Source organism: Musa acuminata, chromosome BXJ1-3, assembly GCF_036884655.1.
Source record: "Musa acuminata AAA Group cultivar baxijiao chromosome BXJ1-3, Cavendish_Baxijiao_AAA, whole genome shotgun sequence".
Lineage (NCBI taxonomy): Eukaryota > Viridiplantae > Streptophyta > Magnoliopsida > Zingiberales > Musaceae > Musa > Musa acuminata.
In genome coordinates, this window is record NC_088329.1 from 41754769 (window position 1) to 41769086 (window position 14318).

The 14318-nt window shown below is 38.3% G+C and overlaps 2 protein-coding genes across 2 annotated transcripts; one reads left to right on the forward strand and one right to left on the reverse strand.

Moving 5' to 3' along the window:
• Positions 1–69: 69 nt before the first annotated feature.
• On the reverse strand, positions 70–6913 carry LOC135631673 (cyclin-A2-1-like). Its single transcript, XM_065139432.1, has 12 exons — positions 6672–6913; positions 5180–5539; positions 4445–4904; positions 4030–4136; positions 3670–3762; positions 2627–2760; positions 1641–1716; positions 1490–1566; positions 1348–1381; positions 1092–1241; positions 874–1008; positions 70–619 (listed from the first exon to the last, which is right to left on the reverse strand). Exons 2-12 carry the CDS (start codon positions 5477–5479, stop codon positions 566–568), a joined length of 1620 nt encoding a protein of 539 aa, XP_064995504.1. The 5' UTR covers positions 5480–5539; positions 6672–6913; the 3' UTR covers positions 70–565.
• Positions 6914–9388: 2475 nt separating this feature from the next.
• LOC135631684 (GDP-mannose 3,5-epimerase 2-like) lies at positions 9389–13761 on the forward strand. The gene is made up of 7 exons (XM_065139453.1): positions 9389–9534; positions 10569–10988; positions 12252–12345; positions 12483–12612; positions 12699–12831; positions 13019–13226; positions 13329–13761. The coding sequence occupies exons 2-7, from the start codon at positions 10570–10572 to the stop codon at positions 13482–13484; spliced, it is 1140 nt and encodes a 379-aa protein (XP_064995525.1). The 5' UTR covers positions 9389–9534; position 10569; the 3' UTR covers positions 13485–13761.
• Positions 13762–14318: the final 557 nt, after the last annotated feature.

Consider the following 14318-nt stretch of genomic DNA (forward strand, 5'->3'; position numbering starts at 1 on the left):
TGCATTAAAGAGACCTTGGAATGCCATGTGCTTCCACACGATCAATTCTTAAGCGTCATCAAAGAAACAGGTGACAAAGATAATGATGCTCCAATTCCATCAGTGGTAATGTACCTACCATAGTTACCATTTTCCGTTACAGACAAATTTGTGAACCAAGACATACACACAAACACGAAAGTTTCTCTCTTTTTTTTCCCCTTTTTTGACAATGGGCCAATAAATTCCTGAACGAGCAGCCTTCAGATTGCCATGCAATGTCAGTGTCAATCTGTACTGAGTTTACCGCTCCCATCCATCTTATAAGATTATGCTACAATGACGGGCGTAGAAAGACCACAGCCACAGGGATAAAATGAATTCAACAGCCATCACCAAATAAAAAGAAATAAGAATAGATAACAAGCAGACCGCCCATACTTGCCTCCAGAACGCCATCTCTCCTCTCTATCTCTCTCTTTTCTCTTCCTTTTGCTCCTTTAAGAGAAAAGAAATGAGAACAGGTAAAAGAGGATACAGCACTGTATTGTTAGTTTAGTTACCATCTTCTGACTTCCCTTTGTCATCAGAAGAGTGATTCCACCAGCGACGGAGATGCCAGGGTAGCCACACACTCGAACTGTCAAAAAAGCGACGCAGATGTTTCAGCATTACAGAATAAAATAATTGCATATTATTAAAGACTAGCAAGAGATTCATGAAAGGAAGGAAAAATTTTAGGAAATTCCAAACCGCAAGTACCAGCTGATTTTTTTATATTTCTGTTAAAGAACTATCAACAATCCGGTCATTGGTATGGACCCAGTTGTCTTATTGTATGATCTATCATTGCAGCAGGTTTATGAAGCTCGGGAAAACTTATTAGGGAAATACCTTTTGCTGCCTATACTTTTCACGTATGGCATTCAATGGACAACTTTTGCTGTTCTTCTGTAGCTCTTGCAATGCAAAGACGGTCGCCTTCAGATCCATAGCTGTGTACGAGGTGTAATACTCAAGGGTCGGATTCTGCATTTAAGATTAAACTGCATTTATGAAACCATCCTATTATGACACATAAGTGTAACGAGGAGTGTAGATAGCACTCGCACCCATGGATGGTCTGACTGATCCAATGTCCATCTAGCAAGAAATACGGCAGATGCAGCAACGACTGAAGGGAGAAACTTTATGAAGCTATACTCCACCAATGTCAACTCCGCCAAGTAGTTGGCCAAGTACCCCAAGGCTAAAGAAGGAACCTGCAACTCCAACAAAATATGAATCATAAAGAGCCTTTTTTGCTAAAGTATGAAAGTAAAATGTGCTCTCAGATATATTTGGATCAGGTCTGTTAACATTAAATACCTTATTTGAAGCGTGAGCAGCACGCAAAAACCTCCTGCATATGACCCCATGAGTTAGTTTACATGCCAAAATTAATGTACCAAGCATTTAATGACTCTGATTTGAAGAAATTGAAAATACTATCAATTGAACTTTCTAATACCTGAGAAATGTTTTTGCGGTAGGTACAGAAAGTTGAAAACCTAAAAAGCAAAGCACTTGACTCTCCATGTTGAGCACCTGTTAGAACCACCAATAATTATAGGGTTGACATCTCATGTCCTCAAAAAACTGAACTTCCGATAATAAAGTACCTCTGCCTTGGAGTATGTGTTATCAGTTATAAAACAGAATTCTTCTACACGTGGTGCACACATTTCTTCATACTTCCTGTGTAAAGGACAAGTTATCAGTGAGTCAGCTAACCGAGGATGCATACAGTTATTATCTCCAAAGTAATCATCCACTAAATATGCAGCTAGAGTAAGATGTTACTGAATCTCTATAAAAAGGATCACAGTTTTTTAATATCATGTGTCAACTCAACGTTGAACCTCCTCCAACCAATGCCAAGTACATCAAAAAAATAGTTAGCCAGATCTAATTCATACAATTCATATCTGACCATCAAAGCAACAAAGGAAAAATGATGGAACGCAGAAAAAGAGGGTATTTGTGTCACATGGTCAGTTTATGGCCAATAACGAAGTTACCAATTAGTCAACATATAGAATTAACTACAAATGTTCTCTAGCCAATAATTGAAGTCTTGATCTGATGCCAATTGTGACACCTTCTCAAACCATTACAGTATCAATTTTATCAAATGGTATATCATATTCTAGCATGCAGTATTATTAAAACAATAATACAAAGAACAAATGCCAACTAAAACTGAGCTGTATGTTCCAATATCAGTGCTTGGTCGGACCAGTAAATGTCAGTTGATACATACCATTCTGATATATCATTGAAGCATTATTTGGCAATTTGTGTGTACACTTTAAATATCATATAACATTCAAAGCCGCATATGCAATTTGATAATCCTGGACATTTAGAGGACAAGAACTTCTAATCATCAAAGATTCCAATACTAACAACAACAGCAACAGCATTGAACTCAACATCATCATCTAGTGTGACAGAAAATTTAACACCAAGGGAAAAAGAATCTGACAAATAATAGAATCTTTGCAGATTAAGAAAAAATTAGATGAAGTTTTAAAAAAACACATTATTAATCCTAGACTCTGTAGAAAAGAAGACGATTAAGCTGCAAGTCTGAATATAAGCTTACGAAGCAATTAGCATGCATGTAATGCCAAGCAGCTGCAACCTTTGTCTTTCAATATAGTTTTGCGAGAGAAACTGGTCAATTATATATACTGTAAGATAGAGTGTATCTGGGACAAGTCTGTATTCCTCAGAAACCTGAAAAAGAAAATCGCAGCTGAATAAACTGTGCAAAATAAAAGATAAAAAACACACAAGCATCAGGACTAGGTTAAAGATCACCAAGGTCAGTTAGGATCAAGTTTTGAGTAAAGATTAATACTCAAGATAATCTTGGAAACTGAGCAATCTACCAGCCATGCTAGCCTGTTGTGCAGTACCACATTACCGTGCATGTTTCTAGAATCTAATATCTGCAGAATATTCTGCCATATTAAAAAAAAAAAACATTCAAGTTGGGCTTCCAGGAATCTTCCATTCAGGAGTCAGCAATCACATCCAAAAGAAATTTCTGAACATTGTGACCAATTTCTGACACCATCATAATGTAGCAATAACTTTAAGCAAACCACACATCATAACACAGTTTGCCTGATGGTTCCCCCAAAATCGGTAAACCATAAAAACTTTGTACCTTCATCAAGTTGATTTGTCAACTACGCACACAACGGTGATTTGTAGTCATTTTAAATGAACCATGTACTTCTAGAAAGATCATAAACTGAAAATGGAAGGATGAGAAACAAAATTTTACCCAGAAGAGTCATTTGATCTATCATTAAGCACTACTTTGTAAGAATGTTACTTCACAACATAAGAAGGAACAAACTGAAGCAGAATATCCACTGGCTTTGAGCTACATTTGCTAAATCTAAGATGAAAATGATGCGCCATCTCAGATGTTGAAATGCTCAAGTAACAAATGGAAGTAAATGACTTAAAGCAAATTATCTAATGAAAACTCAAACCATGATGAATGAGTCCATGAAATTCTTTTCAGATTCAACTATTCTTTTTAAGGCCAAGATACATAATAACTGACGAGTAGTTTTGCCATGTTGATAGTAGAGTTCAATGGAAGATGATCAGAAGTTTGAGCTAGCAAACCTCCACAAGCCAATCTATTAGAATGCCCCGCATGCTCTCAGTGATATCCCGCTGCAATGCTTCCATAAAATTAGACACCGGTCTCCGAATGAGCTAAAAAATTAAAATTAAAATGTCAATAATCACAAGTTAAAAGTTCCACAAGACAATGCCTAGAAAGGTAAAGCAAAAAACATTAATTGTTAACATCATAGATAAGGAATGGCGAAAGAATTTGTGTTTAGCTACATTTTGCAACACTAATTCTGCATTTCTGCATTGAACATATAAAGCCCTATCACAGAACTAACTGGAGAGAGAATATCTCTGTTTAAGGCAAAAATACCAACAGATTGGAGCAACAAGCATATTAGGTAATACCTCTGCAGCACGAAGATTAGTATAGAATTCTGAGGCATAAGTGCAACACATTTGAGGATTTCCATGGTCTGTATCAATATCTATAAAGTCCAAGCCACTGCACCCCCCTGGATAAACATAAAGCTTAACAGTATTATTGACAAAACTTAGTCATGAAATAATCATAACTTAACAATAGTCAAATTGGTGAAAAGAAGAAAATGGCACAGAAGGCTATCAATGAATTCCTGAAATACTCCTAAGGATTAAGAATAAGTTACTTTCTTATAATGTATATAAAAAGTAATGATTTAAGTACAAACACAAATGTCACCAACTGCCATTCCCAAATGTGATGTTCTGGGTGGCACAAATGGTGCAATCATATATTAAATTTATCATTCAGAGGGAAAAGGTACAAGGACCGGAAGCTAACCATTCTTTGCGTGATTTATGAGGTCATGATTCCCAACAGAGTTATGCCCTTCAATCAAAGTTGTGATATGTATGCTCTCTCCATCCCTGGTGATTTCCTTCTGCTGTAATGCCATCAAGGAGTCTTCCACTTTTTCTAACGGGTATGATTCTTTTGACACAAGTGTCACTGCATTCTGTGCTCCTTCAATTATTTCATTTTTCATGTCAGCATAAGTAGGCGTGTTTCCAACTATGGCTAACTCTTTGTGCTGTAATGCCACCAAGGAGTCTTCCATATTTCCAAATGGGGGAGATCCTTTTGACACCAGTGTCTCCACCTTTTGCACTCCTTCATTCATCTTATCTTCCACGTTAGCTAAAGTTGAGGCATTTCCAACTAGAGATAACTTAGACGTCTTAGAGTTGGAATACCTTCTGGTTTTTGAAGGACCTGATTTAGCCCTTTGGGCAGTGGTAGACTGGAGCATCAAAAACATTGAGATCAAGACTAATATTCAAAAACCTGACCAAATAAAAGGATAGCAAAGTTTGACCCAGAAAGAAAACAAGAACAAAACATACTAACTGACATTACGGAACTTGCAAACAGATAAAAAAACACAAAGAAATATTTTTCCTTTTGCTGCAATATATTTCTTTTTTCTTTCTTTAAAAGTGAAGCATGTCCTATATGAAAAAGATAACTAAAACTATTGAAGGAAGATTCAGTAGCCAATGAGAGACAACACTGAACCTTGACTTTCCCCGCTGGTACCCAATTTCTGGAGGAATTCTGAGAGAACATATTTGTGACATCTGTAAGCACTGCACGCTTTTTCTTGCACTGTGAATCTGCTGGATGGGAACCATGACTGTTCTCATCAAAAGCTGCTCTCTTTAAGTTGCTGCGGCGTGTCTGCTTCTTCTCTGCATTCGCAACTGATGGCATCAAGGGAGGAAGTTTCCCATTTGCACGGCAAGCAGCAGCCCGAGCTCGTGTAATTCTCCCACAAGGGGCTTCAAAACTAGTGCCCAAGGAACCTTCCTTCTTCATGGCCGTGCACACATCAAGAAGAAAAGAAAGCAGGATTCTCAAACAAAGTGCTCATGTAACCTAGAAATCCGGAAAAAAAAGATGTAGTTACTCTCCACAGTCAGTTATCTTATGCACATTAAAGACACAGAATATAGACGTAATGAATTATTATTTAAATAATATAAACTTTCTGATCATCAACAAAATGCCAAGTGCTAACTTGCTTGATTGATTTCATAAAACACAAAGTGCACTTGGCCAAGAAAAAAAATCAATAACAATGCATTTTCTGGTGGTTTACCCTAATTAATCTAAAATAAGTCCAGGAGACAGTTCCAGGTCATGCAAGAGAAAACAGCTATTCCACAAATTAAAGGCAAAATTGTAGATTTTCAGAGTTACAAATACTGATTTAATCACCAAATTACTCTTAAGCATTGGCAACCATTTGCAAGTTCAGAAACAAAGCATTTATTTTCATATACCAAGCCCCTTTTAAAAATTCATGATTCCCCATATATACTTTAGTACCTTACAATATGCTTTGTAATTGTAAGATAGTGATTTCCAATTCATAACGATTTGGGCTTCTGAGAGTCTCACGATGAGATTATTGAGATGGATGTATAGAGAAATAATGAAAAACTTGACAAAGATTGCTTTGTTCTGGCAAGCAGTTGGAGGTGGTGCCAATTGAGGATGATATGTTTCATTCGTCCAGAAAACCAGGTAAAACAATGACGAAATTTTCATAGCTGACTATATAAGATGCGTCAGATATGTAAAATACTCACTGCAGGCCATTAAATAGCCAAGATTACCCTTTCGCACCACATCATAAGCAAGTTAGATCAAGAACTTCTGAGTTATAATAGGTGAAAGATTACTTTTGCATGAAATTTGTCACAAGAAATGGTATACTTCCCTTGAAGATCAAGAGGGAAAGAATAAAATGGTCACACGATAGTGGCGACTCTCTCGGAAAATAAGATAATATACGAAGGTCTTGATCCGGGAGCATATGACAAAATCACTTTACAATTCTATCCTACGATACATCAGATCCATGCATCCCAAGCCCAGCAAACCCTAGATCCGGCGCAAGAACACAACGAAGCACATCCGAAAGCACGATAAAAGGTGAAATCACGGCAAGAAGCGTATGAAAAACAAGAATAAGAACGAATCACATGGGATCCAAAGAACGAACCCTACGATGACCCCCACCCTCGCCGCCGCAGAGCCCACGGCAGTCGCGGCCGGCCGCAGAAGCTACAACGTCGCCCTCGCATCAAAGAAACGAGATCGAGGACAAGCCGAAGCAAGCAACCTCGAAATGCAGCGGTGCGACTCAGAGATGCCTTCCGACGCCCTCTCGCACTCTCGTTCTCTCGCTCTCGATTTAAGAGGCGGAGGGAGACGGAAAAGGAAAGGCGATCGAGAAACCCCTCAAATTTTGCCGCTCGAGTTGCATTTCAAATGCCATCCCGGTCGTGTCGGGTCGGATCTTGTAGTTCTTCAGCCCGTATGATAGATCTCGCTACGACCGTCAGATGCTGATCCAAGGGACAGCAAAGGCCTCATTCACTCGGGTCGGATTTAGATCTTGGATTTGAGGTGCGCCGTGACTCATCTGCAGTCTTTCGAGAACATGCCCACAATATATATATATATATATATATATATATATATATATATATATATATATATATATAAACAATTGTTAATTATTAACTGAAGCATTAATTTGTGTTAATATTATTTCAAAAAATATGATACTAAAAGTATTAGGGATAATTTAGATATCTTCGTTTGATATGCTTATACGACTCAAACAAACAATATTAGCCAAAATTACATACGAATTTTAATGTTTCGTAATATATGTGACCATTTAGCGTCATTAACAAATTTATGGATGCCAACTCATATCAAAATTCAATTCATTGTGAGTTTAGAAGGTTCCTTTTACAAATTGATACGTATTTTATGGATGAATGTTAGATTAGAAATCTAGCAAATCAAGCTTTGATTTGTAATCACGTGCATGAATTCTCCGTTACTATTTTTGTTATCGATAATGTGAATAATGTCGGTGTACATAAATAAAAATGCACGATAAAAATGTGGTGATCGTGTCATCCGATTTAAGATCTAAAATGTCAATCATTATGTATGAATTGTCACCCCAAGAAACTAAAGATTCGATGTGTAGAATTGTAATTATAATTGTCTTGTAAATAGATGCCATCCTTTTGATATAGAAAAACACATATACACTCCCCGCCATCCTTATGGATCCAAATGGTCAGGCAGCTGACTCTCATTTGACTTTTAGTTTAACATTTTAAATTATTGTAATAGGACGATTTTGCTCCAAAAGATTCACATTTGGATTTTTCTTTCTCGAATAACGTCATTTTAATTCAAAAATTCATAAAATTATTCCTAAAAATTGATTTTTTTTTATTTATTTCTTGATGATAATGTTTTGATTAGTACAGTAGTTTTGATCTATCATAATGTTTTGAATATTACAATAAAATTATTATAAATTAGTTTTAAATAATCAAAACATACTAGAAATGTTAGGACTTTAGCTATGAGAGTCATAATTGAGAGGGACATTCATGTAAAACCTACCTAAGCCGACCCCTATTAAAGAGTTGAAGTGACCAACTAGAGTTAGGAAGTTATTTCTTAGAGAAAAATAAGGAGTTGTAAAGGAATAGGAGTATTGAGTATGAGTTATATTAGGAGTTGGTTAGAAGTAGGAGTCTTAAGTAAGAGTCCTATTAGGAGTTAGGGTTTAGAAGCTCTATAAATAGTCATGTATTCCACCTCTTTTGATAAGCAATAGATGAATCTTTTCTGCAGCCTTTGAGCAGCAACTTGGAGGGAGGAACCCCTATAGAGTTCCAAGGAGGCTGATCCCATAAAAAGATCAACCCCAAGTTTAGAATCTACAAGGGTTCTAACAAGAAACCATTCGATATATCCTACTCCAAATTTAATAGATATTTTTATAATAGTTTAATAATATTATTATCTAAATAAATATTTAAAATTAATTTATTATATATTTTTATCATCATAATAAAAATATTATAAAACATACTTAAAAATATTATAAATGAGCCAAATAAACAAATAACCTCAACCAAACTAACTACAAATCTAAATATATGATATTGTGATTTGTAAGTACAAGATTTCCAAACTCCAAAAGAATTTAAATGTAAAAATATTGTCATTTAAAATAAAGGAAACCAACCACAATGAATATTCTGTCCAAGATTCCTAGCAAAAGGAGATTCTCTCGGAGATCCATTTACACCATGGTCGGACCTCACGTGGGCATCGTCGGTCACTGTCATTACAACGTCACCGATCGTTTTCGGTCTCATATCTACCGTCCATTTTATTGCGATCAAGCGATGGCCACGTCTCGCCCCTACCCCCGCCTCATCGGTGTGGTGGACCGCAGCTCACCCTTCCGCCAATCCGCGCTCCTCTTTCGTTGGCCAAACCGCGGGGCCAGCGCTGGGTCCCACACTTCCGCGGCTGTGGCGGGTAATTTGGAAACCGAAAAAGAATTCCGTACTTTTTTATGATTCGATTTGGGCCGTTGGATGGTGCGCCCAGCCGTCTGATATTAGTACCTAAGTTTCTACATGTAATTTCTCGCTAGTGTTCTGGACACGTGGCTGGACGTCCTCCGTCCGATTTCGACCCACTCCCATGCCGAAATAATCGACGCCCTAACCCATTGGATCGATTGGGTGCAACTGCGGGACCCTCAAGACTACCCTCGCCGTCCCACATGGTGGGTCCCGCGTCGTGTCCCTTACAAGGAGTCAAACTTGGCAGGCCGAGCCAGTAATTAAAATGAATATAAATATATTATATTTAATTCGTAGGAAAAGCCAAAGCCCCAAGCTTCCGCTCTCCCTCTATATAATGGCCGGCGTGTACCTCGAGTAGCCACCGAGATCTCATCTCGCACGCCTCGCCATCGCTCTCGCTCTCTCTCTCCCTCGCCTCTCTGCTCAAGTCTCCGTTGAATCGTCGAGGTAAATCTCTGCCTTGTCGCGAGACTCGTGTGTCGGTGTTCTTGTTCTTGGTTATCTCTTTTGCCCGTCAGTTTCTCATCGTCTTCTGTATCGTTCTCGTGGAATGATGTCGAGTAAGGGCTTAATTCCTTTTTCCTCGGCAAATATGTTGAAGATTGCTGGATTTGTGGTAGGGCACTGTATGTTGGTCGAATTTTTACTGTTGTTGCCCACGTTTCCCCTGCCAAAATTCCTTCTTTTGCCTCGTTTTTGTATGATTGCTTCGTGAATCATGTTTGTCTTGTCCTCTTTGGAATTTTTAACTCTGTGCAGGGAAGGATGTATTTTGGATGGCATTAATTATTACTATTAGCTTTTTTCTCGTTCTTTTTTTGTTATCTGTGATTTGTATAATATTGGTACTCCTCCTGATTTATTCTTGTTGCATATGGATTGAACTGAGTAGTCTATGAATGGCGTAGATTCGCACGCGTTGTTGGTAGTTGTGATCATTAGTGTCGGGCATTCAGGTACCAGAGGTCATTTGGTTACTCCAGCTTTTGATATGTAACTCTTCTCCGAGGCATGAGTTAGTGGATTGCAGTCCGCATTCAGGCTTCAGATTTGTACCTTATTTCTGAGGCGTAGGCAGTTTTATTTGTGTTCCTTACATAACTTGTTGTTAGGTTAAGTCGCAACATGTCCCCTTTTTGTTTGTTTCTCATACACTATCCGTCACATGCTTTTTCTTAGCTTTTTGCCATGTTCCTGCTCAAATTCTTGTTTTGCCAATGGAAAACTTTTGTCTTTCAGGTTTTTTAGATTTAATATTTTTTATTCCTTGCTCATGACTTGCTACATTGATTTTCCACCATGGAAGTTGTTCTCCCTTCTTGTCTTGCTACTAGTGGTTTGATTCGGACTTAAATGTGCTTCATCTTTTTCCCACCTTTTTGGATGGCTTTCTTGAATTACTTTTAGATACCTTGCTTTTGATATCTTATGGTCATTTTATATTTTCCATCAGAAAAAAACTAAACCTAAATATCTTGTAGAATGGGTAGCACCACTGGAAATGATGGGCCCGACTACGGAGCGTACACTTTTGCAAACTTAGAGAGGGAACCATATTGGCCTTCTGAGAAGTTGCGGATTTCTATCACTGGAGCTGGAGGATTCATCGCATCTCACATTGCTAGGCGTCTGAAGAATGAAGGTCATTACATTATTGCCTCTGATTGGAAGAAGAATGAGCACATGACCGAGGATATGTTCTGTCATGAATTCCATCTTGTCGATCTGAGGGTCATGGATAATTGCTTGAAGGTCACTAGTGGGGCAAACCATGTATTTAACCTTGCTGCTGATATGGGTGGAATGGGTTTCATCCAGTCCAACCATTCAGTGATTTTTTACAATAACACTATGATCAGTTTCAACATGCTTGAAGCTGCAAGGATTAATGGTGTGAAAAGGTAAATAATGATTTTATTCCTTAGTACCTAATTTATAATGGGGTTTGTCCTATAGTATCAAAGGATGCTGACTTTAAAATTTCCATTTTTATGTTCTGTAAGACAATGTGATTAAAGTATTTAATCAGTTGACATGAGATTTAATTGTTATTTAGGCATGCCATGCTCTTGTAAGTATTATGCTTTTATATGTAAAACCTGTGTCTCTAATATCTGACAAATGTAGGTGTGCTGTCAAATATCAACCAATATAATCAGGCATCCAAGAATATCTCTGTGTTTGGTTGTATAAAACGAGGCAAAACTGAAAATTATTGATTGACCTTTTCAGATGTGTTTGCTGACCATTTCATTTGGCATAGTATTATTATATGTGCACATGAGGAAATTGTGATTTTCATATTTAGATTATTTAGTGGTTTTAATAAGGTAAATACATTCACTTGTCTTAGTTGGAACAATTAATAATAGATGTAGAGTTGAAAAACAACACCTAATTGATAAGAAAATATCTGATTATAATGAACCTTAGGTGTTCTGATTTTGTTTATACACCCTATGACCCTACTAGCCTTACCAAGCATGATCAACTTGATGGTCAGGCCTTTTTTGGCTGCTGGTCACCTTTTATATTATTTTGGCATCTTATAGGCAGCCTTGGGACCACCAAGTTGAGGGCCAGCCAATGCTTAATGGAGACTTTTACTCTCATGCTTCAGTAATTCTTTGTCTTGAACCAATAATTTTTGGAGCATGTCCTTGGTTTGATATATCAGTACAGCTTACCTGTCTGGATTCCCTTCTTTGATATAGTTGTACATATTTCATGTATAAATCTACACATATGTGGATGAAAATAAGGACGAACGTCATGTTTGGCTGAAGAGGTCTTTTGCATGTTTTAAAGCAAATTTATGGAATATGATAGGAAAGTTCCCATTACTGGCTTGGTCCATCTATTTAAGGGCTTACCATTTACCATTTGTCATGTTAAATTACAGGCAGGATTGACTTTCTAAGCTTCCCTGCTTTAATTTTTAGATTCCTGTGATGGTCATGAAAGCATTTTATCTATCATTTATGATCTCTTGCAAAATATTCATAAACATGATTCCTCTAAAACAAAGATATTGGTCTCTCTTTTTTAAATCTACGCTTCTTTGGCTTGCCTGATAAGTAATGAACTCGGTGAACTTTTGTTCAAATTTGTGTCTTGTTCTAAGTTAACTAATTCAAACAGAACTTTGATATGAACTCGTGCAGGTTCTTTTATGCCTCAAGCGCTTGCATCTACCCTGAGTTCAAGCAGTTGGACACCAATGTGAGCCTGAAGGAGTCTGATGCTTGGCCTGCTGAGGTTCGTTGATCATAAAACGTCCATATTGTTGGTTGGTTTTGATTCTATTCTCTGACTGTTGAATAGAATATCATTTCTTGCATCCACTTCAACTCTAATGTGTAAGTGCAATCTGATAATTATTCTGGTCACTGCAGCCTCAAGATGCTTATGGCTTGGAAAAGCTTGCTACAGAGGAATTGTGCAAGCACTACAATAAGGACTTTGGCATTGAATGCCGGATCGGAAGGTTCCATAACATTTATGGTCCCTTTGGAACTTGGAAAGGTAAGTGATGAGTCATAGACTAATCCAAAATAAAATCTTGCTTTGAGGTTGCTTCAGCTGCTGATACTGTTCTGACTATCCTTCAGGTGGGAGGGAGAAAGCCCCTGCTGCCTTCTGCCGAAAGGCAATAACATCTACTGATAAGTTTGAGATGTGGGGAGATGGTCTGCAAACTCGATCCTTCACCTTTATTGATGAATGCGTTGAAGGTGTTCTAAGGTAACAACAATGCCAAATGCCACATCTTTTTAATGCTAATATTGTACCACAGCCTGATGAAGTTATGAACCTCAGCAATTCTACTGGCTTCACCTGATGCAAGGACCATCTCTGAACAGCTGTTTTAGTTAACAATCAACCTAAGGACACCTAACAAATTGCCTCGAACTTATTTGCCTATGTTCAGATTGACAAAATCCGACTTCCGAGAGCCAGTGAACATTGGCAGTGATGAAATGGTGAGCATGAATGAGATGGCTGACATGGTACTCAGCTTTGAGAGCAAGAACCTTCCCATCCATCATATTCCTGGACCTGAGGGTGTCCGTGGTCGCAACTCTGACAACACTCTGATCAAAGAGAAACTTGGTTGGGCTCCATCTATGAAACTAAAGGTACATACACAACAATTTCTTTTTTTTTTCTTCTTTTTATCCCATATGTTTTAAGTTCGTGTGTTTTTCTGATGTATGATTCTACTTTAATGATGTCGACAGGATGGCCTCCGAATCACATACTTTTGGATAAAGGAGCAAATCGAAAAAGAAAAAGCTCGGGGACAAGATGTGTCTGTTTATGGATCATCCAAAGTTGTAGGAACGCAAGCACCAGTGCAGTTGGGTTCTCTCCGTGCAGCCGATGGAAAAGAATGAATCCAACATCCAGGATTTAGTACCGGTAGCTTTAAGACACCGGCATGGAAGAAAATACAGCAAAGTCAGAGAGTCGAAATCGGTAGATTTGCTTTGTGTTATTTCATATCGTAGCAAGTAAGGTGGTGTTTGTTCTGCCTTGTTTGTCGTTCCTCGGATTCGCCTTGTGTTAAGGTTAATATCATCATCGTCGTAGAGACATCGCAATAGTCTTCGTGCCTATTCTGAATCTAAAACGACATAACAACAAATAGAAAAGGAAAGGCTATTGTTGGAAGTCATCTTTCTTTTCTGGATGCAATTTTGGTTGTTTGCAGCATTCTTGGAGGAGCTACTGACGCCAAACTGTATCTACAAGTGATCTCGATTGGATCCGAACTCTCTCCATGTGATGTGACGGATAACCTAAATCGTACTTAAACGATATTTGAAATGTTGGTTTTTTCTCCGTAGATGATTAAGAGAAAAGGCATGCAAACTTGGAGAAACCCGACCAGTGTAGGCTCACACCCTAACTGGATCCGAAATGAGATAAGCTTTCGGATCGGTCATGGGCCGCGATAGACCCGCAACCGTCGAGTTGGATCTCCGCGTTTGGGCTGAAGGAAGCAAGATGGGCCGGATGGTTTCTACGTCAGCGAACGACTCATCGAGGCTGTTTTCGTCATTACAACGTGGCTCAACCCAACCGTGTCCTTCGGGTCCCTCTATTTTATTCCACCCGTGGAGGGCGTTAAGGGTATTTTCGTAAACTAAGCTTCGATCCAAATTGCCAATACCACCCTCCTCTTCATCTCTTATCCCCAGCTACGCCCCTCGGCCTCTCGAACCCCC

Excerpts from the sequence above, each read along its gene's own strand:
- LOC135631673 (XM_065139432.1), bottom strand. The coding sequence starts at position 5,479 with ATGAAGAAGGAAGGTTCCTTGGGCACTAGTTTTGAAGCCCCTTGTGGG. Across the intron at positions 4,137-4,444 it reads CATAAATCACGCAAAGAATG|GGGGGTGCAGTGGCTTGGAC; the intron begins GTTAGCTTCCGG and ends ATGTTTATCCAG. Across the intron at positions 1,717-2,626 it reads ACATGCATGCTAATTGCTTC|GAAGTATGAAGAAATGTGTG; the intron begins GTAAGCTTATAT and ends TCCTTTACACAG.
- LOC135631684 (XM_065139453.1), top strand. The coding sequence starts at position 10,570 with ATGGGTAGCACCACTGGAAATGATGGGCCCGACTACGGAGCGTACACT. Across the intron at positions 10,989-12,251 it reads AGGATTAATGGTGTGAAAAG|GTTCTTTTATGCCTCAAGCG; the intron begins GTAAATAATGAT and ends GAACTCGTGCAG. Across the intron at positions 12,613-12,698 it reads TCCCTTTGGAACTTGGAAAG|GTGGGAGGGAGAAAGCCCCT; the intron begins GTAAGTGATGAG and ends ACTATCCTTCAG.